General features: G+C 42.4%; 1 protein-coding gene across 3 annotated transcripts in view; it reads left to right on the top strand.

The window, feature by feature from the left end:
* The window catches only part of LOC148020576 (Sec14p-like phosphatidylinositol transfer family protein), a 70,917-nt gene extending 57,879 nt beyond the window's left edge, over positions 1-13,038 (top strand). For 2 of the 3 annotated variants that reach the window (XM_087698355.1, XM_087698354.1), the window contains 2 exons: positions 8,853-8,933; positions 9,024-9,821. In XM_087698355.1, coding sequence (XP_087554481.1) covers positions 8,853-8,933; positions 9,024-9,323 — 381 coding nt within the window. In that variant the 3' untranslated portion in view covers positions 9,324-9,821. Of the gene's footprint in view, positions 1-8,852; positions 8,934-9,023; positions 9,822-12,582 lie in introns of those variants that run through there. The other variant, XM_087698356.1, reaches the window with a different exon arrangement.
* Positions 13,039-26,215: the final 13,177 nt, after the last annotated feature.

Raw genomic sequence — 26,215 nt, 5'->3', positions numbered from 1 at the left:
CTTCTGCCCGATGGGTTCTCCTAAAAAAGTAACCAATCCTTGAAGTTGGAGAAAGCCTTCTACTTCAACTTCAAGAAATAGGCCCATGTTATCATGTTGTAATCGTCTACAATAAGCATGAAATACAAGCTCCCTTGAAGGGATTCCGTCCTCATCGTTCCACAAAGATCGGTAGAAACAAGCTCCACGGGTGCTGAAGACCGCCTCAAAGCCTTGTTGGGAATAACATCATGAGTTTGCTTCCCACAGATGTAGGATACACAAGGTTGTTGAGTCACCACAATATCCATTAAACCTCGAACAATTTGGTCCTTAGACGCCTTTCGAGGGTAATCATAATTGAGGTGGCCAAACCGAGCATGCCAAAGCTCAGACTAAGTTTGAGAGGTAAGAAGCGAAGTCAAGGCAGAAAAAGACTGCAACTTGTAGATTCCATTGTCCTCATAACTTGAAGAAAAAATCGCTCTCGATCCTTGATCAAGAATCTGAAAAGAATCCACATCCAATTCGACCAAGAGGCCGAGGGCACAGATCTTTTGCACCAAGAGAAGGTGATACCCCAAAGTCGGCACATAAAGTACCTCGGAGGCATGGGCACCACCACGCCTATTCGGAATAAGATGCATATTACCTTGTCCTTGAATAGGAATAGATTAACTATCTCCAATGAGAATCTATCCATGAGAAGGCCGCAAATGAGTAACACTTGTTTCAAGTGTTTGTCATGTGTTAAAGATTGTGTTAATAAACCTTGTTTAATGAGATAATAAAAGGAAGCCATTTTTATATATTTCGGAAGGAGTCGTGTACTCGCGAATGGGGCCATCAGCGCAATATTAGAAGCTGGTAGGGTCGAATCCTCAACCACCTCCAAATGGAGGAAAGCAGCTAATGAGGGATAGCCACCGCTCTAGAGTCATTTTTGCTCCTTCTTCTCCTTGTCGGGGCAGTCCTTCCAGTGACCTGTTTTGCCATAAATGTGACCAAGTAGACTCCTTGTCTTTGTCCTTCTTAGATTTCTCTTCCTTCTTCTTTTGGTCCTTCCCCTTCTTTTGAGAGGATTGACCAACCAAAGCATTAGATTTCGAAGCATTAGTTCCTTTCAGTTGCTCCTCTTGGTCCAAGACCATAGGAACCAACTCTTTCCATCGAAGAATCTCAGACGGCCTTGAAGCAATCAAGGCGGAATAAAAACCATTGAAGCGAGACGGTAACTGTGAAAGGAGAGTTATCGCCATGTCTTTAGAAGTGAACACCTTCCTGCGTTTTGAATCTGCATCTAAAGCTGCCTTAGCTTGTTGATATGCTCCTGCATGGATGATGACTTTTTGACACTCATGGCCCTCATTTGCACTTCCAAAGCAACTTGCTTCATTACGGTCATCCGATTATACATCCGATCCAACTTCAACCATATCTCCCTAGCCACCATCAAATGCTCTATATGAGAGATAACAGTTGTAGTACATGAGAGAAATAAAAACGAGCGAATGCGAGCATTGAGTTTATCCCAATGTGCTTGAGAGCCTTGGCCAACCCCGCCTTCTCATTGGAAGAGAGTCTGGACTCATCTCGCTAAGAAGAACGATTGATAGCCTTTGTGGAACAAACTCCGCCAAATCATAGGACTCCAATATGGCAAGCATCATGACCCGCCAGATGCAGTAGTTCTCACCATCGAGCTTTTGATGTGAAGGAAGAGTCGGTAAGACGGGCACCTTCCGGTCCATGATCGCCTGAAACTCTGTCTCGGCCTTAGAAGACATCTTCACCTACAATGCTTGCACCAAAAAACACAAAGAGCAGCCCCCTCTGATTGTGAAAATATAGCTTGCTAGGGCTGTGGTTTGCTCATTCCACTCCTTCACCCGCTGGAGGTGATGAAAAGGTAAAATCTGCACTTGAAGGCCCAAAATGCAGCCTTCTTCCCTCTTTAACAGCAATAACAGCAACAACTTCAGCAAATTTTCTCTTTTCTCGCACGCTCATGCTCACCTCAGCCTTATTCTGATGCGTAGCCCACTTGCTCGCACTCGAACACTGAAAACGTAGCCTTGTGTCGCACTGAAAACTCCTCTTCAGATGGGTCCACACCCTAGGTCAGTCCTTCCATGCTCTGATACCATGTTAGAGTGAAGCAATGTGGAAGCAAATGATCGTGACAAAGAGTGAACAGAGAGAGAAGAGAGAGAAAGAGACAGTGTAACACAGAAAATCTGCAGTGCAGAATGCTGTATAAGGATGCAGAATAATACAGGGGTGTAGAGAGAATATCTGCATACGTCTCCACCTTGAGGATCTCGATCTCTGTCAGCCCCGAGAGCAATCTCCGCAGTTTGCAGGCTGAAATCTGTGAGATACAATTGCCAAGACTGTTGAAACACAGCCTATATAGGCTGAGCCTATTTATAGGCTGAAAATAATACCTAAAAATGATCAGGTCGACTGATGCAGTCCAACTGCTGCTGCATGGCAGCCTGCCTGTGTGGCACTGCCTGCCAGTCCAGGGAATGACTCTAACAATAGTGACCCTACAGGGAGGTGATAATGCAGGATCATGGGGTGGGGCCACAATATGTGCAACATAATCATAGCAATATTCCGAATTGTGACGAAGAGGACATTGTAGATACTCATGTTGATACACAAAAAGTGCTTTGCTCCTTTGCTTTTTATGAGTGTGGAGTCATCTTGTTTTTCACGGCTAGGATTTTGGTGCTGCCTTGGATTCTTTGGTGGTTGACTTCCATTTTATGGTGTGGAAGAGATTTTTGTGGGTCCCAGGGACTTTTATGAGGTCATGCTTACATCAATAAATCAAGACGGGCTTTTGGGTAGGCTGCCCCTTGTCTTTAATAGACGATTGGTGCATGTGGTGCCATGGAGACCCATGGCTGATTTCCAATGCTTGCTTAAACAAGAATGTCCAGTGTGGGTTGAGGTGGAAATCTGCCCTATAGTTTATTGGCCTTTATTAAGAGATGCAATGGCAGCCATTGGTACTGTTATACTATCTCCAAACATGAGGGCAGGCAATAGGAATCGATTGTGCGTGTTGTGGAATAGTACAAGGAAAAGACTGAATTGGTTGCGCCTTAATTGCAATGGTATGCATCCATTATGGTTTTGACTTAAATGGGGCATCTTCGATGGCCATTGCTTCTCTTGAGGCAAGCTTGGTCACTTCATGGTGGATTTCTCGGAAAAAAAGATGCTATTGCTGCTCATAATATGGATATTGTTATGATGGTTGATGCACCGGTCACTGATGAATGGACTGTGCAAAAAGATTTGGTGCAGGACAGTACTGTCTTTAGATCTTGATGAATCTGGATGGATTGATGTTTTGTATGAAAAATGTAGAAGGTTGAGGTTTAGCAGCAAGTGGGCGCATTGATAGGTGCCCAGGATTCTTTCCGTACATATGCATGTAGAAAGGATAAACCTTCCAATGGTGCCCAATGTGTCTGTTATGGACCCTTCTAGTTCAAAGCAGCCCACACATTTGCAAACACATGTTGAGCACTCTTGGGATCCACCGACCTGCTTCGCTTTTGATAACTAAGGCAAGGTAATCACCCCATGGGATCATAGGTATCCCTGCTCAGGTCCAAAAAATGAGGATAAGCCCTCTTCCTCAAGTTTTGCCCATCAGGGGCAGAATGCTTTCACAATATTAGATTTTTTTTTGGGAAGATGGTATACTTGAAAAGCTAGCTGAAAAAGTCAAATTGAGGCAAGATTAGCCTTGAATATAATTTTCATCTTGCTTTGTAAGTACATGAAGATTGCCACTTGGAATGTTTGTGGGATTTGCTCTTGCAGCAAACAACATGACATGTGGTGTGTTTTACATAAGAATAAATGGGTTGCTTTATGTGCTATTGAACACAAGTCATGGTGATGTTTGGAAGATTGTTGAATGTCATGGATTTTGATTGCTTTATGTTGGGAGTGTCACAATCCACTATTTTGGTGTCCTCATGATTGTTCACGAGAGATAAACTAGTTCTTGTGAAAAATGATGTATTTGGCTATTTTTTGGTGATTGAGATTATAGTTGATGGTGAGGTTTTATGGCTAGTGGGTCTCTATATGTGGAATGATGCCTCACATCATCGTGATTTATGGGCTCATTTGTAAGCACATCTGCCCCTTGGTAGATGCGGCTTGATGATAGGTGACTTTACTATGTGTGTTGCTCTTCATAGTCTACCTTTGAGCACTCAATAATGGATGCACCTAAACATAGTGCTTGGAATGATCTTGCATCAGGCATTCTTAAGCAGGATCTCTGATCTTGGCTTTGCCCATTTACTTTGGGGTCTACCTTTCGTTTAGTGTAGTAGACAACAACATGGAGTCGTTTGGATGTGGAGATGAGAGTATTGCGGCAATATGCATTAGTATCTGATTGCTTTCCATTGCAATTTGAGATGCTTAGCCAGCCCATTGTTCCCTTTGCACAGTTTTTGGATAGGCTCCGTTTGCGTTTCAATTCTTCCCTTTTGAGTCATGGAATTTTTAGTAGCTACATGGGAAAGCTACTCAATAGGTTTTTTCTTGAGTTTCCATGTGTGGGGGCAATTCCGCTTTTGAGCAGTTGATACAAAATGTGCAGAGGGTTGCTAGGCAATATGGGATTTACCATGCTTTTCTTTGCAGGATGCATGCTGCAGAGGAATTGTTGGGCTTAGTTTGTTCTTTGTTGCTTGAGTCTCACAAGGATGATTTCTTGGCCTCATTGTCTGTGTGGTTGGCTGATCTTGCTAAGCACTTTCAGTTACATTCTTATCAACAAGCCAAGCTGAAAGCCTTGACCGAGGGTGCGTAGAATAACTCCTATCAGCTCCATAAATTATTTTGTGGTTTACATGCATCCCTTGCTCAAGAAAACTTGGTGAGATTGTAGAATGTTGATGGTCAGTTTGTTTTACATATCCTCACTCTATTGTTCATATGTGTAGACAATATTTTCAGGATCTCCTTGGTTTGAGACAAGCACATTCTGATAAGATTGTCCATGCCCGTTTGGTATTTTATGCTTTAACCAAGGATCATGTCACTGCGGACATTTGTGCTGTTTTAGAGGATGATATTTGTGAAGACGAGACTTATACTAGTTTAGCAAAGCCTGTGACAGCCATGTGTAAGGAGGTTTGGGCTACTAGACTAATGTCTGCATCATAGAATGAAGTAAAGTGATGGGTGAAGTAGAGGTGATATTGACTTGCTAAGTGAGTGAAGATGGTCCTAGAGTTGAGGTGATAACCAACTTCCAGATGGTAATGGATGATCACCTTCCAAACATGGAGGTGATGGACTAGTGGAGATGAAGATAACCTTTTAGACTCTTTCCATATGCCATATGGTGATGGAAGATTGCCTTCTATACTTTTTGGATGGGGATCAAAATATATCTTCCAAACACCTTTTGGATGGTGATAGTTGGAATTGATGGGTGCAATGAAGGTGATGGTTGGAGTTGATGGGTGCAATGGAGGTGATGTGATAAGCTGATCCCCAAAGTCCCTTGGGCCTTCCCCTTCAATGCTCAAGCATTGGCAATTGATTTCCTTTGTGTGTACTAATCGTCTTTGTGAGCACCTTCCTTCCATTGTGCATCCCCATCAATATGGGTTCATTAAGGGCAGAAATATTTTGCATCATATCCTAAATGTGCAGATGGGCATTGATTATGCGCAACACTCCAACCAAGAGGTTGTTCTTCTAGGTAGATTTCGAAAAGGCCTTTGATTACCTAGAATGGTCTTTTCTTGCATTGGCCATGCTTCGGGCCTTCATATTAATGCCCCAAATCGTCATTGAACAGTTGCACTGAATTAAATTTATAGGCATTGGGGTGGCAAGGCGAAGTAGTTCTACGTGGTCATATTGCCCGGCATTTGGGCTATTCTTTGAGTGTTGATGTACAACCTAAACAATTGTTGCAATTGATTTCTCAAATGTTGGATGCCAAGTTTCTTTATTGGAAATTTCAGGCTTTGCCTTTTCATGTTTGCCTTAAAGTGGCACAAGCCATTATGCTGCCCATACTTATTATTTGCCTCTTTTACCTTGGCCCAGAAGTAACCTGCACGACCTTAGCAGGCATATCCATTTCATGCTATGGAAATAGCATGGATGGAGGGGTTGTCTTGGAGGTTGAGACTCATATGGTTTCTCTTCGTTGGTTACTGTTTCAAGTCAAGTGTGTAGGTCATTAGCCCTAGGTTTCTTTTGCTCACTTTCTTTTGGAAGATCAAGGAGCTGTATATGGTGATGCTAATAAAATTCAGGGTTCATGGTGGCACATAATAATGACCCCTGCTCCTGATTTTGTCTTCTCTTCTATTGTCCCGTTTGCTATGCTCATGGAAGACAGTCCTTTAGAAAGTGAATTGGCATCTACCATAGGATAGATTGCATATACTAATCTCTTGCAGATGGAATTATTGGTCATCTCTTGCTTGCTCTCATCGGAAGAGAAACAGGATAACCATTCCAAGTTTGATTGAATGGCGTGTTAGGCCTCGTTTCTATTGTATATGCCACCATGTCAGCTCCTAGTGTGCTCATGTCTTTCCACACAGTTAGACAGGTTTTTTAGATCTCTAGTGGATGCTGTGATCAATGGGACATGATCTCCATGCATTTATAGGATTGGCACCCTTTCCCACTCTTGATTTAGATCATCCTTGGAAGGATTGGAGACTCGTAGATTGGTTGCATCTAGATTGTGTGTCAATTAATCAGATCTATCATCTCTTGATTAGAGATCGTTATTGGTTGGTGGCTAGTTGGTGGCCAAGGCCAATGCTGTTTGGGGCTTGCACAAAAGCAGGGCATGGTGGAAATCAACTGTTATGGAAGGGTGGCTAAATAAGACCCTATTTAAATGCAAAGCCTTATTTGGAGAATGCTGATAGGTGGCCTGCCCCTTGCCTCCGCCCTCCCCAAGCAATGTATTTCAAATGGTATCTACTTCTTTTGTACTAATGACATGGAATCTTCTCGCCATAGATTCATCTCTTGCCCATTGGCTAGGAATCTGGTCCATGTTGTTTGACATTTGGAGGGTTGTGGTGGGTCCTTCCCTCCATCCATCGGATTGGGTCTTTGGCAATGGGTCTTTGGCAAGGCAAAATATCCTACTCCGGCATAGCCACATATGAAATCTTATTCATTTTCTTAGATTTTGGGGCTGTTGGCACAATTATGTCACTTGAAATGCTTTCATCTTTGGTTCTGCCTCTAGTGTTCAAAGTCATCTTGCTATAGGCTGAAAGGTCGTCTTCATTGGAAGCTGGACCTTGTTGAACATCCTGGTTTTTTCCCGAGGGAGGATTTAGTCCCTTGGGATATGGCAGTCTCTTCTCCTACATGGCGGAGACTCTTGTACTTCTCACATGGTAATAATATAATTGCCCATTATGAGAGAGAGAGAGTCTTATTCATTTTCTTAGATTTTGGGGCTGTTGGCACAATTATGTCACTTGAAATGCTTTCATCTTTGGTTCTGCCTGAGGATTTAGTCCCTTGGGATATGGCAGTCTCTTCTCCTACATGGCGGAGACTCTTGTACTTCTCACATGGTAATAATATAATTGCCCATTATGAGAGAGAGAGAGAGAGAGAGAGAGAGAGACTTTTACGAAAAAAAAAAAGAGAGAGAGAGAGAGAGAGAGCACTACTTTGCATGTATGCCTACTTTCACTAATGCAAGAGCATATCTACTAGGCCATGGAAGCCTTTCAGGCTTTCCCACAAGTCTTTCTCCTACCTACCTAATACAACCCTCTTCTCTCATAACTCTCATTAGGGGTCTCCAACATATTAAAGTCCCCATTCAAAATGGTGGGACATTGTATTACCTTTAAGAACTACTAGTTTTTTGCGCCTGATCCAACATTACCTATTGCATACATTGAACTGATAGCGAATTCTTCCTTAGCCTTTATAATAGTAGCTACCCATTTTACAAACCCTAAGTTCATAACCTGCATCCAAAGTGGGTATTCACATAGGGAAAAAACCTCACACATGCAAGAGGCTAAAAGTGCCCAAGAGAGACTTGGTGGAATACAAAGTGTTTAGCAGGAAGGCTAGCTGATTGTGTTGTCAAACGATCTTGAGATGACACTCAAATAGAGAGGATGGCATGCTTGATGACATGCTCAAATCATAGCTTGAATCTATCTAAAGTACTTTTTATTAATACTAAGCTACGTAAATTGTTTATGTGAGGCTCCTGCGAATAGACTGATGGGTTTACACAACATGCTTCCTCACGGTAGCCTCACAGACCAGAGAAGGGGTATTACTTATTCAAAGTTATTTCTTCATATTCAATCTGCATGTAAGTTTGGCATACAGGCTGGCCACTTCTGTGGGTTCACTTTGGGCTAGTGGCTTTCAGAGGATTGGTTTGGATATGTTTGTCCAAACAAGAACCAAAACCACTGCTGTTTACCAAAAGCCAGACGTTAAAATTGGTCATTTATTACCCACAAGTGTTAAGAAAACTGACAAATGTCAACCTCTGGTATGCCACTATGCACATACATGGCTGGCAAATTACGATATGCTTACTTTGTATATTGTAAACACGACTATCATCTAGCACTATCTTTTAATTTCTGTCCCTGTAGAACCTCAGTTTGTATGAATAGTTATTTTGAAGACCAACTTGATTCACTACCTCCTCAAGTGTATCAATAACAATCCTTGTTTTCTATTCTGTAAATGGATGGGTGGTTGGGAGTGTGTGTAAAACGATGTTATCTATTGTGAAATTCAACTAGGATTTTCAGAACCATTGACTCTAAGCTGCATGGACGTGTATGTGTCAGGTTGTTAAGCCTCTTTTGCAAGAAAGAACCAAGCGCAAAGTGCAGGTTCTACAAGGTTGTGGGAGAGATGAACTTCTTAAGGTACGACAAGGGGACCTCTTAGAACATATTTTTTAATGTGATTTGATTTATTCATTGGTTCTGTTTGATGTAGTTTTGATCTTATTGTAGGTCATGGATTATGATGTACTGCCGGACTTCTGCCGTTATGAACCTAAACAAAGTGGATCCTCCAAAGGTAGTGGAAGGGGTGTAGATTGTTTTTCTTCTTCCCACAGCTTTCATGTTGAACTATGGAACTACATCAAGCAATGCTCCTCAAAATGCATGGGACCAATTCCACAAAATTCATTTCATGTGGAGGTGCCTGAACCAGATGAGGAAGTGCAGACCTTTGAGACAGCACTCGAGTCAGCTTTGGTGAAACTTGCTGATAACGGTTGTAATTTGGAAGTGATGAATGGATTTTGAAGTGTAAAGATAGAAAGTGGTGACTAAGCAGCACTCATTGATATGCAAGTGCTGAATTTTTGAGTGTGATTTGGTGTACAACGTTGCTGCTGAAAGCAACATGTCAGTACTCACATGCGATGAGGAATTGGGCGCAGCTAATTCATACATATTTGCTGACAACTCAAGGGATCTCATGGATACCCTAACTTTCTGCCATTTGTTGTTCCAGCATGTAACTGCCATTTGTCGTTCCAGCATGTAACACTGTAGGAGAGTCCTGTGAATTCTGTGACTCACCTTGGTTGTTTGGAGGCTCGGTAACTCCCAAAGTCGGAGGCTGGGCTTGCTGGTTTAGGATATTAAGATGAATCATGGTTTATTGTGCCAGATTTTATTCCTTACTGTTGCTTTGATGGTAGTGTCAAAGTAAAGGTGAGCCTGACATTGTTTATGGTTATGCTTTACAAGGTGGATTTGGTTTATGGGAAAATTGACTCTGATGAAGTTTCCGTCTTTTTTTTGTGTGTACTCTTACAAATGTCAATAGCACTCATGTTTTCTGCCAGTCCGCTTGTGAATTTGAGAAGTAAAATCTCACGAACATGCTCTGTGTATGGTTCTGGGAAGTATGTCTTGTGTAAGGCATTTCAGTCTAACATCATGGCGCTTAGTAAGAAGACGTTGGTTGAAGGTAGAGGATGGAAGGCAATACTTATAAAAGTCCCTTGTTTTCATGGTTTGCATGGAAGTCTACCAAGATTCATTGCATCTAGAGGTCTTTAGTAGGGAAAATGCCAATTATCCCATCAAAGTTCAGTTTAAGTGGCTAATAGTTGATGGAGGTGTTTAGTAGGTAGTATGATAGATATCCTACTTGAAAGGTTTTGGTTTAAGTGGATAAAAGCTGATTGGTGACAATCATTTTCAATTGCTCAATTTCATGTAAGCCCAATCTTGAGGATCTTCATGATCGGGGCTTTTGGGACGGAAGACATTGCCATATAGGCAAGTATACACTAACTAAAAAAAAAGAAAGAAAAAAACCCTCTTTCTGGACGAAAGATATTGCCATATAGGCAAGTATTCACTAACTGATGCACAGGAGTGATGTAGTGGAAGCAACATAAGCTGGTGTGAGCGTGATGCGACGTTGCTATTTGCGGCGGTTCAACGGCCATGTGGTGGTGGCAAGAACCGCAGCAAGCGGCCATGCGGGCCTCCGCCCCACCTCAACCTCCTTTGCCGACCTTCTCCCATGCGCGCGAGGCTATGCTATCATCAGGTCCGCTCCAGGAAGCTACAGTAAACGAACATCCAGATACGTTGCTTGCTGTCTCACCCCACTCTCTAGCTAATGTAGCCCTTTCCCAACCCGTTACTTTTTGGGTAGCCTACCCCTCAGTCTCGTCAGGAGATCTGGGGGACTTTCACGCCATCATAGGTCATGCACCAGCGAATAACACACCGCTCTGGGAAATGATGGGCTGACGCTTTCCTTCTCTAGTGTGCAGAGAAACCCTCGAATTTGAAGGTTGCAGTACTCTTTGGTACTTCCAAAGAGATGTAGACCCTCTCAGAAAGGGGTTTTCAAAAATTGACCTTCAAAACCAACAATGGTATTTGAAAGGTAATATATATATTTTACCCTCAATAAAAGGGCCGCTCCAAAAATACCCTTCTAGCAACACCCAAGTTTTAGATGAGAAAATATGGGATTTTATTCAAACTTGCAAAATAAGAAATATGGGATTTTATTTAAACTTGTAAAATAAGGGTTATTAAAAAATATCCCTTCCATAAAAGTGTAGATAATTGGTCCCCTTTAGGTACTAGGTAATAGTTATTAGTTAATAGGTACTGGAATCAAATAAGTAATGTTGCCCCTAGATTCTAGAGGTTCTAATTCTTTTAAGTTAAAAAAAAGATTATTATATTCTTGGTTCAATGTGCTTCAAATTTCCAAGTTAGGGTTTGTCCTTTACACCCTCAAGGTTCCAGTGAGTACCATACCCATATATAGGCTTGCCACTCACCACTTGAGCTAGGGTGCTCGAGACTTGAGAGTCGTGAAGCCATCTTCTTATTGAAATATCCTCATGCTCAAGTCCTAGCTTCTAAGTTTTGAGTCACAAGCCTTGTCCTCTGGAGATTGGAGTCTCTCATCTATACCCTAGCCTTTGAGCTCAACCCTCAATCTTCTAGGGTGAGTCGTGGTTCGCTATTGATTCATCTATCTTGTGACTTGGGCTATTGATCGTGGGCACAACTTACCCAAGATCTTATGCCTTCATCAATAGCCCATGTAGCACGCTACTACTTCTTATGAGTCGTGATTCATTGGCACCTTCATTATTAGAGGTTGCCAACTAACTTTTGGCGTCGACAAAGGTCGGTCTATCTCCAGTCTATTGGTCATTGGTGATGACTGGTCATTTGGTACATCAGGCCATTTGGCTTTGGGTGTCAGCACAATTGGTTGGTCTCTAAACTCCAAGTGATTTAGCCATCGATGCTAGTCCAGACTCCAGTCTATTAGTGAATCAATGTTGGCCATCACATGTCAACATCAGCACTGGCTAGCAAACTAGTGGTACTGTGCGTATTAGAGTTGGATTGTTTTGGAATTTGGTATGTCTTATTTTTTTATTTGATTGATATAGTAGTTATGAACACTTAATAGTGTTATTAAGAGAGTTTCTAATATTTATTATCGATGTGAGGAGCTTTTTTTCTTAAATAGCTTTGTTTCTTATTTATAATGCTCAGAAATAATATGCTTTGTTTCTAATATTTATAAATAGCTTTGTATTCTTGGTTTTTTAAATTCTAGCTTGTATCATGTAGACATAATATGCTAGTTTATAATGCATTAAAAAGAAAAATGAAAAAACCTTTGTGTTTGAAATGAAGTAAGTTGATAGCCATTTAGGCTTCAATCTATCATAATCGAACACCAAGTCAATAAGTGAATATCTATGTGTACAAATTATACCATTAACAATGTAAGGAGCTTATGACACTAAATAGGCCTTAATTTATTCAAAGAGCTTTGGTCTATAGTGTATAATCTTGATTTTTTATCTTTTCATAGATGCTTTTCTTAGTATGTCTTGTGCATATTTTCTTTATATACTAGGAAATATGTATTGTTTAATATCATTTGCTACCTTTGAGAAATTTGATGTTGTTAATACATTCTATAGTTTAAACTCGATTTTAAGCAATTATAACTTAGTTTCATGCAAACATTGATTTGTTTTTCTTTTATATTTTCTAGGCATCCAAAATGGCTCATCCTAAGAAGGATAAGAGGCAACTAAAGCTACATGCAATGTCATGTGCAGAATGGAAACCCTCAACATCAAGCTAGCTCTAGTGGCTCAAATACCATTGCAAATGTTAGTGAGAAAAAAAGTATAGAAACGTAAGCTTTTGCCAATTTGGAAGTTACAATTTAAACGGGCCTATCATCATGAGAATAATTAGGGCTAGAGAAAGTAAAATGTAACATACATATTGCTTGTCAAATGAAAAACATGTTTGCTAATGAGAGGAGCACAACAATTCAAAGAAAAGCTTTACAAATACATGAGGCTTCAGTAGAATGTAAGCAAGCAATCGTAAAAAAGAAATGTTTGGAAAGCCAAGCCAAGAGAATAGAGAAACATGTAGAGTCAATGATTGATGAAGAAAAGCGTCGAATCATAAGTGTCATCCAAATCTTATATCATATAGTTAAAAAAGATATGCCATTCGAGAGTTTTGAAGAAGAATGTAAATTCCATATGTATATGAAAGCACCTCATATGCCGTTGTCTAATGACTATTCCTACATGAACTCTAAAAGTGGAAAATAATTTTTTGAAGCAATATATTTTTTATATTGGGATAAACTAAAAAATGAGATGAATGCAAGTTTTCTGTTCTCTATCTTATTAGATGAAAGCATTGATAGAAGATATGAAAAACATTTAATTCTTCATATATCATATTAAACCAATGTAGGTAAGGGAAAATGTGTGGAGATGTTAATGATTATGCAACTTCCACTTAAGAATATGGTGGGGTTTGTATTTGATGGTGCATCACCCATGATGGGGGTAAGAACATGTCTTTTTGTGAGATTGCAAGCGGAGGTCCCTCATCTCCTTGGGATACATTGTGTGGCATATCGAGAAGCCTTGGCAATCAAAGACACATGTGAGAACTTTGGAGAATTTAAATATGTAGACAAATTTGCCAATAAGGTTAGTACATGGCTAGGAGATTTATCTCTTCATCGAGAAGAATTGGGAAAATTGATGGATGCCTTCTTAGCACAATGATATGAAGTCCTAAAAATACAGTGTAAGGTGGATGTCCAGGGGAAATGTTATGAGAATGTAATTTTATCTAACTTATTATGCTTCATTGTATTTCATTTAGAAGCCTTTATTGTTTTTATAAGTAATAAAATATTTGTATGCATAGGTTGGTTAAAATCATGCCTAGTTTACTTGCTTATTGGAAGGAGAAATATCCAAGTCTTTACAAGACTGCCACAATGTTTGAGCTACAATTTATTATCCACTTGTTGGCAAATATATTAAAAGAGGTGAACTTACTAAGTGGCAAATTTCAATATGACAATGTCGACATTACAAGCCAAATGGTTCGAGGGCCAATTCTAGGACTCGGCCCAGAATCGCTGACACTCGGACGGGCCGAGCCGTGCACGACGACAGCCGCATTGGGAACGATTTTATCGAATCTAACGATCCACACAACCACCGAGCACGCCACCTTCCAGATCACAATAAATACATAGTAGGGAGGTCCTGACGTACCTGAATCGTGCGAAGAACTCCTCAATGGCAAGATCGAATCGAATCAATGCTCGAAACACACACTCGCTCTCTCTCACTCTCTCTCAATGTTAGGGCATGAAATGAGCTCTTCCTTGTCCCCTTGGCTCTTAAATCCCTTCCCGGGTAAGGTTTTGATGTCCCCAATCACTCACTTGCTGACATTAACATCCTAAGCGTTCTTTTTTCCCATTTTTGCATGACTTGTGCCCTGTTTTGTAGCAGCAAACCCTACGCTTTTCCTATCCGATTTCGTAATCCTATGCAACAACAAGCGAAGGAAAAAAACTGAAATGATTTCTCAATCTTTTCCAATCATCAAACTAGCAAAATAACCCAAAATACTTACTTGTTTCGAAGATTAAAGACCCAAACTTCCTACCTACCTCAAGCTCCGGCTCGGGGATGAATCCCTTACTTCGATGCTCGATATGAGGCGCGCGAGCTCTCAAGCTTGAATTCGTTGGTCCCAGCAACGGAACGAAAATGTGGGAGCTTTTGCTCAACCGCCAAGACCCACGGACCGCTTATTGCTTCAAGGGTTCCAAGCAAGCTCTCATGGCTATCTCTCACCTAACCGACGTGCCGTCGATCCTCTTGGGGTGTAGTGAGCTTACCTTGATGCCGAAATGAGTTGCCTCCTTCCTCACACAAGTCGGTAGCTTCATGATCCTAGATGCTAGCTCAAGCATCCTCAAGCCTCCTCCATCTCCAAGCTCCATTCACCATAGCCACGTGCGAGGCAAGAGAAGGGAAGAGAAGAGAGAAGAAGAGATGGTGAAGAGCTTCACCCTCTTGATCCCTCACTCCCATACACTCACTCCCTCCCTCACACTCTCACACTCCCTCCCTCAAGAGCACACACACAAGCAAGAAAAAGAGAAGAAGAGATGACTCTTGTTAGCCACACACCAAAGAATGAGCTTTGATTCACTTTTTAAACTTTATATATACAAACCCTAAAACCCCCATGGGCGCCCATCCCTTGTTACATGACCGGCCATTGTGGCAAGGTCCCTTTTTCTAATTCCCTCTTCTTGCTTCATGCCATAAGCCTATACCTGTCTATTCTTTTATAAGTGGCATAGGAGGGAGCCTGGCACTCTTTTACAAGAGTTTTTAGAGTTTTTGAGGCGACTTTCCTTTAAAATTGCTCTTTTTGCCTCAGTTTAGTTTTAGAGGCCGCCTCTACGCCTTTGCTCTTTTTTCGTTCTTTTTGCGCTTTTTTCTTTATTTTTCCACCATTTCGATTTGAGGTTAACAGTTCCCCATTCAAGGCAATCCCAAATGAAATGCCCATCTTTCAAGCACTTAAAAGAGGCATTGGGAAGGATCTTATACACTACCTACTAGGTGTGGATAACTTGAACCTTGATGATAACATATTCCTTGAGTCTCTTTCCTACATCTATTTTGACGAGGAGAGCACTTTTTCTGGAGGGGCAGTAATCGATCCCAAAGATAGGTAGAAAGTGTTGAGGCATGGACTAGGGGTCCATTTGAAGAGGGTGATTGTAGATTATTGCATGTTATTTCTTGTCAAAACGTTAGATTGTGGTTGATTTTATGCAGACATATGTCATTAATCTTCGTCTCGCAAAGAAAGACAAAATAGTTGGTGGGGAGGTATCTAGCAGATAGAACATGGCCAACACTCAAATTTGAAGGGTACCCTTGTTTTTTCATTTTACAACGCAAGAACTCATACCATCTTTCAAAGAAAAAGGGTTACCACAACTCATGTATTTTTTAAAGGTCTACCATCTCTATGCCCTTCCTAGCAAGAAGCATAGCTTTTAAATTTAGCTTTAAATTGAAGGGTAAAAATCAACCTTGCTTTTTCTTAGATGTTTTTATTTCAAAGGTAAGAACACAAAGGTTGCCAAGTTACAAGACATGAAACATGATGGTTGGGCCAAAAAACTATATTAATGATTGCATTACAAAGTATGTAATTATTGAGGCCTTCTATCTTTCATGTGCTTCTGTGTAAGTGTTGATAGATTCAAACAGCTTCTTCCAATGCTTTTGATATGATTTTGTTTAGAGAAACCTCTTTCACATATGGCCGAACTAGCTTGCAATGTGACAACAATTTGCCACAATTTAAATAGCTTCAAGTACATCTGCTCCCATTCTATCTCATCACCACATCGATTCCAAGCATCAATGAGACCTAATGATGGATATGAAGAATACAATGTTACAACGAATCTAAACAATTGTAACTCACATTGCTTTTTGTAAATAATGGGCATTGGTCTTGCACCAAATTTGGTTGTCAAGCGATCTAAAAACTCTATTGATTGACAATGATGTGTCTCATCATCCCTATAATAGTTTTTGGGAGAGAAAAGTTTGGCTGCATTGAAAAATGAGAAATTATTGACTCGTGATTCCAAGTTGGAGATTAGTCTCTCTACAAGATCTCCCTAAAATGATTAATTCTTCTAAGCTTCCACCAACATCATTTGTGAGAAGAGATGTGTATGACAAGATGTGATGTCATTGCCTTCCTTCTTTGTTGGTATACACCATAGCTCCTTGCTTGATGCAAAGGAGCCATGATGAAAGAAGTTCTGATCCACCACCAAACCGTTTTCTTTCATCACGATACATGTCTTTTAATAAAGATATCAATGCATATACATCTCTTCTTATCACTTGACCATTCGGCCCTCGGCCCGACGCCTTTCCCTTGCCCCGTCCGAGTGAAGCATTCGGACCAACTTCAAAATTCGGCCCTCGACCCTGCCGACTCGGCCCATCACCACTCAGACAAGTTGGCCTAACCGAATTCACCATTCGGCCCTCGGCCCATCCCACTCGGCCACTCGGCCCTCGGCCCATTCGGACTAGTTATCATTCGGCCCCCGGCCCGTCCAAGTGAATCCACTCGGCCTACAATTCCATTCGGCCCTCGGCCCCGTTCAAGTGATCCACTCGGCCCCTGCAACTTGGACAAGTTGGGTCAAGTCAGGATTTTTCCAAATTCTCCGGCTGCATAAACCTTCGTGAGTACCCCTGAGGCGCGGAACTTGATTCTCGCGCAAGGAATAGGCCAATTCGGAGGACATGGTCACCTAGCAGCTCGAGTAGGCTATTGCTAGACCCAGAGTCTTAGTGACAGCTAGCTGAGCCAAAGATCCTGAATAACCCAAAAACGGACAAGACGGCCATACGTGGGTCAACAAGCCTACTAGGCCTAAAACGAAGCGAGAGAGTGCGTAAGCCGCTTAGACACTTGTTTTTCGCACTCACCCTCAATTTCCACACGAAGTACACTTAAGGACAACTGAAAGCCTGATTGAGCACAAGTGCACGGGAAAGAACACACACATATTGAGTAGAGGTAAATTGAGGATTGGATGTAATAAGTCAAGGAACTCACTCAAATAAACACCTCAAGGAACCCACCAGTAGGAAAAGATCCCAAGACATAGACGGACAACCAAAGTACAGAGTAGGATCAAGCAAGCAGCACTAGAGAAGTGGATCTGACCAACTTGTTCAACTGATCGACAGCTTGGTGGAGCACGAGAATGCGATCATGTTAGAGGAAAGCTCAGATCGTAGGCCGAATGAGGAACTCGACTTAGGAGCTTTTCTAGAGGCGATTCAGAAGCTGGTAAGCAGCTACGATGTGCACACTTGGTATGAGCACCGCGGCAGAACAACAGAAACCATCATAATAGACTTGGAAGAGGAACGGAAGCTAGTCCACAAGGCACTGCAAGGCATAATGAAATACAACTAAGACCAGCGTGCAAGAGCTTAAGGCAGAACACAGAATTGCGCGAGGTACAACGGGTGCTGAACCTGACAGGTGGGAATCGAACTGATCATGAGAGAGCACTGGAAGGAGACTTGACATTGAGTGAGCTTCCAAGGCTCTGAGGGCCAGTCTAGAATCCCAATTGTGGAAAAGCAACTCGACAAGTACCAACCCCACAACAACCCATATGGCTTTGTAAAGCAATTTGAGCAATTTTGCGAGGCCAACAGCCTCACCGACTTGACTCGGCGCTCTTAAGCATTCGGGCTTTGCTTAGGCAACATGGGTAGGACTTGGTACACGGGTCTAGATGCCGAAGAACGAGCGGACTTTAACGGTCTCAAAAACCTCTTCATCAAGAGATTCTCTGAGCTCAGATACTGTGACAATCTGCTAGTGAGATTGATGAATGCCAAGTAGAAAGAGAAAGAGGACATTCACGACTATGTCACCCACGTGAGGAGCCTCTTCAAGAGAATCCCCGTGGGCGAACGACCTACCGAGAGAGCAGTGTCCACTATATTTATCAGTGGAATACGGAGTGAGGAGCTGTATAAGGCCTTAGTAGGCAACTCGAGCTCGCAGTAAGACTCGATAGCTAGGGTGTTTGAAGAGGCCATTTGAGTGGATGACCAACTGAAAGAGCAAAGCTCGAGGAGCTCAAATTCAGAAGAGACCAACTCGCGAAGTTCAGAGAGAGCGTTAGCCTCTAATGAACGATCGGGTCCAACAGCCCAGGACAAAGGGAAAGCCACTGAGACAAATCAAGACTTGACTGAGGTAAAAATGGAGATAGCCAAACTGCATGATATGTTGAGATGACCAACACACTCGCACGTCCAATGCGTGTACTGTGGCAAAAACCACTTGCCGATCGAGTGTCAAGACCCTAGGTTACGACCTTGCGCTAATTGCGGTAGATTTGGTCACGGCGTTGCACATTGTAGATTACCAAGAAGACTCCCGCACTCACAACCCTACGGCCAACCATATCTAGCGAGCAGACCCCAACAATTCTTCGGAAGGGGGGCCCCATTGGCCTTTCTTGCGCTTAACGACGCTAAACTGGTTGTTCCTAGAATGGACATAAACCCTACAGGTATACCAAGATTGCATGGTCCCTATGTGACTCATCCACCACAACTGACACACCAATCCACTACGTGGAGGAGCCAAATGAGGAAGAGACTTACGTATACCCATATGTCTCGCATGACGATGAGGGAAACGCAGTCCTTATGGACTATTGACGAGTACCAGTGATGGTGTTAGGAAGAGGCCGAGGTAGAGGCCTAGGAGGGCATACAAAGGATTCAATCATATGTTGGACTTGCGACTATCCAAGGCACGTCTCATCACATTGTCCTGAAACGGGGAAACCAAATAGAGACAAGGTAGACCTAAGGTGCCCAAAGTGCAGAATCACTTACCTCTTCATTGACTGTCCAAGCAAAAACCATCCTCAAGTTCAGCTAGCGTGCCATCTGTCCCATTGGGGTTGTTCAGCGTCAAGAATCTCGATGGGGAGGCCACACCTATCCCATTGCGTGTCATGACCCGAGCACAGAACGAAGCAGGCCGGCATATCATTGCCAGGTCCGAGCAACCTCGATGCAGCCTCGATCGGGAACAACAGCCATAGATGGAGAAAGAAGAAACCTAAAGCTAAAGTCACGCTGAAAAATGAGACTGCCACAACTTTGCCTGCTAGAAAGAAGGTCACTGATGCGGAGGCAGAAACCTCAACCCCTAAGACGGCAGAAAAGGGAAGTGCTAGGGTAGGGGAGTACCTGCATCCGAAGCACCAACTAGAGGCTATCGAGAAAGTGAAGGAATGGGTAAGAGAGGCCCAAGAGCACCTAAAAGATGCTGAGCCCATACTAGAGAACGAGATCGAAGATCTCTCCAGTATAAGCATGCTAGTCTCACCCCCTTGACCAAAAGAAAGAGATGCAACTGCGCCACAAGCGGTACCTGCTTAAGCAAAGCCTCAATGCTACAGTCCAGTAAATCAGTCACGGCCATTGGCCAGGATAATCTGAAATAGGAGAAAGACGAGCAACCAATGACCTCCTTACCACGCTGGTGACCACCCCTATGACGCTGAGCCTGGGAGACCTGCTTAGGCACCATTCCACCCTATGGCAATACCTAAAGCAGTGGGTTGAAGGATCATGAGAGCAAGCTGTCGTAGACCTGTGCGACCGTGATGCAGAGACACAAATATCGAGCCTGATGTTGCACTCTATGCCTAAGTCCTTGCACATTAATGCTTTCTGGGAAGGCACCGAGACGCATGCGGTCTTACCTGTCTTAGCCTTGGGCGACACAACTAGAAAGGGGATTGTAGACACAGGAGCGGGGGTTAGTGTTCTGAGCCACACAGTGCTTCAAACGTGGGGAAACCCACCTATGGAGACCGCCATGTTCAATGTCACACTAGCAAATGGTATGAAAGTGAAACCATTCGGGGTACTTAAAAACTGGCCAGTGAAGATTGCATGCGTTTAGTTCTCAGTCGACTTTATAGTCATGAAGGGAGTGGACTACGATATCCTATTAGGCCGACCATGGATGCGCAATGCCAGAGTCATCGAAGATTGGGATAACGGCTTAATCTTCCTTGGCAATAGAACGGAAGCTGTGAGGGTAGAGATGGACACGTGGAAAACCTCACCAATCGACTTGGATGACATCTCCGCGATGCTTAAGGGTAACGCTTAGGTCAAGAAGTCCTATGGGCCCTTGACCAAGTATATTCCATGCCGGAGGATGAACGAGACTGGATGCATGTCCTTGCTATGATCGACGTGCCATTCTCAGATCATGAGGCATACGAGCAAGCCATCAAGACAATTGGTAGGACAAAAGACACACCCTCCATACATGTCTGCATGATGGCAAGAACCCTTTGTGGGCGACCTAAGCCTGTCACATTCCAAGTGCCAACTAACAAGAAGGAACTCCAAGCGATTCTGGAGTATTTGACTGGTACGCTAGTTGGCAATCCAACAACAAAATTCAAGCCACTCCAAGATCTGCTAGATGAACCAAGATGGCAATGGACCAGGGTTCATGACTTAAACCTCATATGCAATTGGGTCCTAATCTCTGACCAGAGACAAGAGATATGCCTAAACTTAGGAGACGATGAGCAATCGGATGAAGATGATTCCAATGACGAATACAAAGACTGTCATTCTTCCAGTGACAAAAGTAAGGGTGAGATAGACACTATGGAATATAACACTGAGGGATGAGAAATAGAACAGATACGAGCGGACTCCAGGCCACAGAAAAAGGGCATCTTTAGGATGGAACGAGGGGTCATGTGCATGGATTGTGATCGTGCGTGGTTGGAATACACATGAGCAATAGATTTCGAACAAGCAGGCCTAACCCAACCAGGTATGACACCAGTGCTTAGAACAGAGTCACCCTCTGAGCTACGACCGCCAGGAGAGACCACCTCTTCTAGCGAAAACAATGAGTTTGATTCTGAGTTGTGAGCTCAGATAGCGATCCAGAGATACTTAGAGTATCCAAGACCAGATGCACCAAGGGGGACCTACCCGTCCACCTGAGGCGCAGACGGCTGAAGGAAGATAGGGCAAAACAGCCTAGGGATGCACAAACGAAAGAGCAAAGAAAGCCGCAAGATCTCCCAAGGAGATTTACAAAGTTCAAGAAGGGTGAGAGGGTAGTAATCCTATTGGGTGCCAAACGCCAAGGGCAAACGAGTGAACTCATCAAGGGACCAGCCAAGGTCAAGGAGGTAAACCTAGCATAGGAAGGGGAAACACCCTGACCGGTCTTAATTGCCGATGACTTGATTGAGGAAGAGGAGACAAGTCGTGTTGCTCTCTTATGAGAGTATATAGACGTGTTTGCTTGGTCCCTGGAGGAGCTTAAGGGGGTGGATCCGAGTGTAGTGACTCATAACATACCCATGATGCCAGAGGCAACACTGGTCAGTACCCGATGAATCCAAAACATGCTCATGTAGTCAAAGAGGAGATTGACAAGTTGATGAAAGTAGGATTCATTTACGAAATCGAGAACATAGACTGGGTGTCGCCCATAGTCATAGTGATGAAGAAGAAAGGAAAGATTAGAGTATGCATCAATTATAAGAAGGTGAACACTGCCACTAAGAAAGACAACTACCCATTGTCGTACACCGAGCACATACTCGAAAGAGTGGCAGGCAAAGAGGCCTACAGCTTCTTGGACAGCTTCTCTGGATACAATCAAGTGCAAGTGCATCCTACCGATAGGCATAAGACTGGCTTCGCCATCGAGTGGGGCGTCTTTGCTTACATGGTCATGCCCTTCGGGTTGACTAATGCCCCAGCTACCTTTCAACGCCTCATGTGCACCATATTTAAAGACATACTTCGCAAGGAATTGGAGGTCTTCGTGGATGACTTGTGTGTTCACTCGACCTGGCGAGAACGCTTAGGCAAGCTTTGAGCAATCTTTGAGTGGTGTCACCTATATCGTCTCTCCCTGCACCCCTTAAAGTGCCAGTTCTTGGTGAAACATGGATGCATCCTAGGGCATCTGGTGTCAAAGAACGGCATTGCCACTGACTTCTCAAAATTCAAGGTTATTGTTGATCTTCCACCCCCAATCAACTATAAAGGAGTTCAATGCTTCTTAGGCCATATGAAGTACTATTGACGGTTTGTGCTGAACTATGCATTGATTGCCAGACCTTTGTACAAGCTGTTGATCGTTTTTGAATGGACTGAAGCATGTCAACGAGCGTACGAGGAATTGAAAAAGACTCTAACTATTGCACCAATCCTACGAGCCCTAGATTGGACCGTTACCTTCCATGTACTTCCACATACATATTGATGCTTCGAAATTTGTTGTGGGGGCATTATTGTGCCAACCTGGCAAACACAACCTCAACTATCCAATTAGCTTTGCTAGCAGATAACTCACTGAGACCGAAATGAACTACTCGACGATTGAGAGAGAAGGCTTATCCATGGTATTTGCTGTAAAGAAGTTTCAGCATTATCTTTTGGCTATGCCTTTTACTTTCTTCGTGGATCATCAAGCCTTGTTGTATCTAGTGAACAAACCCTGCGCTACAGGAGGATGCATAGCTCGATGGCTCCTTCTACTTTTAGAATTCGACTTCTCCGTGGTTGTACAGAAGGGAAAAAATCACTACATGGCTGACCACATGTCATGCATTCCCACGGGAGGGGCCGCTTGACAAGGCATTGCCGATGAATTACCAAACGCCCATCTGTTCAACCTTTCCAGCAAAAGAGATTTATTCAAGGCTGATCTAACACCATACTGGGCATATGACATAGTCCAAGTATAGGAGCATGGACTGCCTAAGCGACCAATAGAAAAGGCCCGACTTAGGTGACTTATCCTCAAAATCCAACCCTATTAGTTGATAGCATGCCAACTATATAGGTTAGGGCAAGACGGGTTACTGCGTAGATGCATACACGATTGGAGCCCCAAGAGAGACACCAAGGAAAAGGGGATTCTACTACAAGAAAATCTATCTTGCAACATCAACAAGCTTTTATTTCATTCTTTTGATGACCAAAGCAAAGAAAATAGCAAATCTTCACGCAACATCATAGTAGATATCTCCCAGGATTTGATATAATCAACCATAATCTTCAACATCTTCATAAAATCCATCAACAGAACAAGGAACATAAAAGAATACATCATTTTTGAATGGAAATCAATCAGATAGTATTCAACTTCAATGTCTTCATAGTTTTCTCTCTTAATCTCTCATATACAGATAGATTGTTTTGATAGATTTTCTTCAAACACACACTGCGGGTATATCGCTATGAGTGCATGAAGGTATCAAACTTATGGTACCATTTCATAGGTGCCTACTTGAGACCATAAAGTCTCTTTCTCAACTTGTACACTAGGTATTCCCTATCTTTTTCTTTAAAGCCCTTAGGTTGTTGTATATAAATCTTATCATGTGTGGGAGCTTTCGCTCAACCGCCAAGACCCACAGACCGCTTATCGTTTCAAGTGTTCCAAGAGAGCTCTAATGTCTATCTCTTACCTAGCCGACGCGCCGTCGATCCTACGAGTGTAGTGAGCTTACCTTGATGCCGATATGAGTTGCCTCCTCTCTCGCACACACCGGTAGCTCCACGATCCTAGATGCTAGCTCAAGCATCCTCAAGCCTCCTCCATCTCCAAGATCCACCATAGCCACACACGCAAGAGAAGAGAAGAGAAAAGAAGAGATGAAGAGAAGAGGAGATGGTGAAGAGCTTCACCCTCTTGATCCCTCACTCCCACACACTCACTCTCTCACACTCTCACACTCCCTGCCTCCCTCCCTCTCTCTCTCTCTCTCTCTCTCTCTCTCTCTCTTTACAGTATATCATCTCCTCACTACAATACTCAATAATGACTCTCAATAATCCTTCTTAGGTCATGGATACACCTCCCAAGAGGTATGTTTGTGTCGAAGAGACACCAGAGCCACTACAGTAACCCTTCATATCTCTTTCGTATCTCTATCACTCCAGTCTTCTCTTCAGTCTTCAGCAGCTGCTTCTTCCATTTGTTTTAGCTCTTTTGAACTTAGCTTCATCCTTTCTAAAAGTTAGAAAACTTTTCCAAAGTCACACATACATTTTACAGAACACTTACAAAAGATCTACAAAATAAGAACAGAACAGAGACCAGAGGCTCTACAGAAGGTTTACAGAGGGTTGCAGAAGGTCATAAGAGAACAGTAAATCCTCATAACTCATACTAAAACCATTCCAAACTATCCAAAACTATTCAATAAGCTTTCAAAAGATTTTAACCTTCATCAATCATCAATCCATGCTTTATACATAAGAAAATCAAAACAAAACAGAAGCTATACAGAAGGTATCAGAACCAATCAGAACCTCAACAGAACCTATCAGAACATCACAGAGCCTCATAAAACATCATGAACTTCCAAAACATAATCAATAACATCCAAAACACTCTCAAACACTCCCATTAACAACCATACATCACTCTAAATCCATAAAAATTCAACCATTTAGACCTCAAAAACAACAAAAAGTAGTCAAAAATTTAGTCTTTTTTCACTCTCAACATATCCCCACACTTAGAAAGGAAGCGTCCTCGCGACCTAAGGAAAAGAAGAATGTAAGTTCAGTAAAGAGCTCAATTTGATCTTTTGTAGTATCTTCAACAATCACTCAACCACGACCCCAACTTATCACCTATAACTCTAGAAAAGAATACTACTAAAGGAAAACTTCGTTATTCATCTAATAACAATAAAAAGCCATAACAAATTTGGAAAGGATATAAGAGGTTCTTAAACTTTGCAGCGTAGGCTTTCCATCCACCATCACCATCAATAGTTGAAAAGAGAGCTCTCGAACAAATTATTCAACCAGCATGAACTCATCTCATACAAATTATTACAACACAAACACAAACACAACCATATGAATGGCACCTCCAAAAGATGTCTCATTAAGAAGCATAGGAGATACATTCAGGGGTATCAATGAAGATAATCCCTCTTAAAAGCTTGATGATTATGAAAGCGATCCAGGGATTAAGACTCATTTACAAAAGATTTTGGAGGATTCTGAAAGAATTGAAGGCAACACATTTGTTCTAGCAAAACAAGGTATTTGCTAGGTAGACAAAGGGCATGGAAATATAGGACATCCAACTGTTGGGAATCAATGTTCACATTGACATTCATACAAATCTTTGGAATGGCCTTTTGATCGTTATGGGAATGCCTATGCATATATGCTAAGTACCAAGCAAAATGGGTTGTCAATCTCACTGAAGGATCTAGAGATTATGAATATTGTTGAGAAAAATGGAGGTAATTTTGGTATGCTTGACTAGCAGTTGTCCAGTCTCCTGGAATTAATGGCCAATTAATCTTTGGTCCCATGAGAGAATCAGTTGAGCTCCATCCTCTTCTTCTCGGAATCTGATGATCAAATCCTTCGTACCCACTAACCAACTGAGGGGATTGAGAAATAGAAGTGGCAGGAGATAGAAGTGAAATAAGTAAAAGAGGATGAAGAGATGGGTAGGCAAAATCATAAAATGAGGAATAAGCTAAAGAAAGGAGTGGCTGAAAATTTAAGCGGATCAGTTAGGAAAGGTATCAATTGATATGCAGGAAAAGTAGAAGCTATATGGATAGATGGAGAAGGGCATGGTGGAGAAGGGGAAAAGACTCGATCTTCAATGAAAGAACAATAGGTGAAGATTGGAATTTGAGGAAAACCCTG

This window comes from Lygodium microphyllum, chromosome 18 (assembly GCF_053477565.2).
Source record: "Lygodium microphyllum isolate KBCC chromosome 18, Lygodium_microphyllum_v1.1.10, whole genome shotgun sequence".
NCBI classification, from domain to species: Eukaryota; Viridiplantae; Streptophyta; class Polypodiopsida; order Schizaeales; family Lygodiaceae; genus Lygodium; species Lygodium microphyllum.
This window is presented reverse-complemented; position numbering and strand designations above follow the sequence as displayed.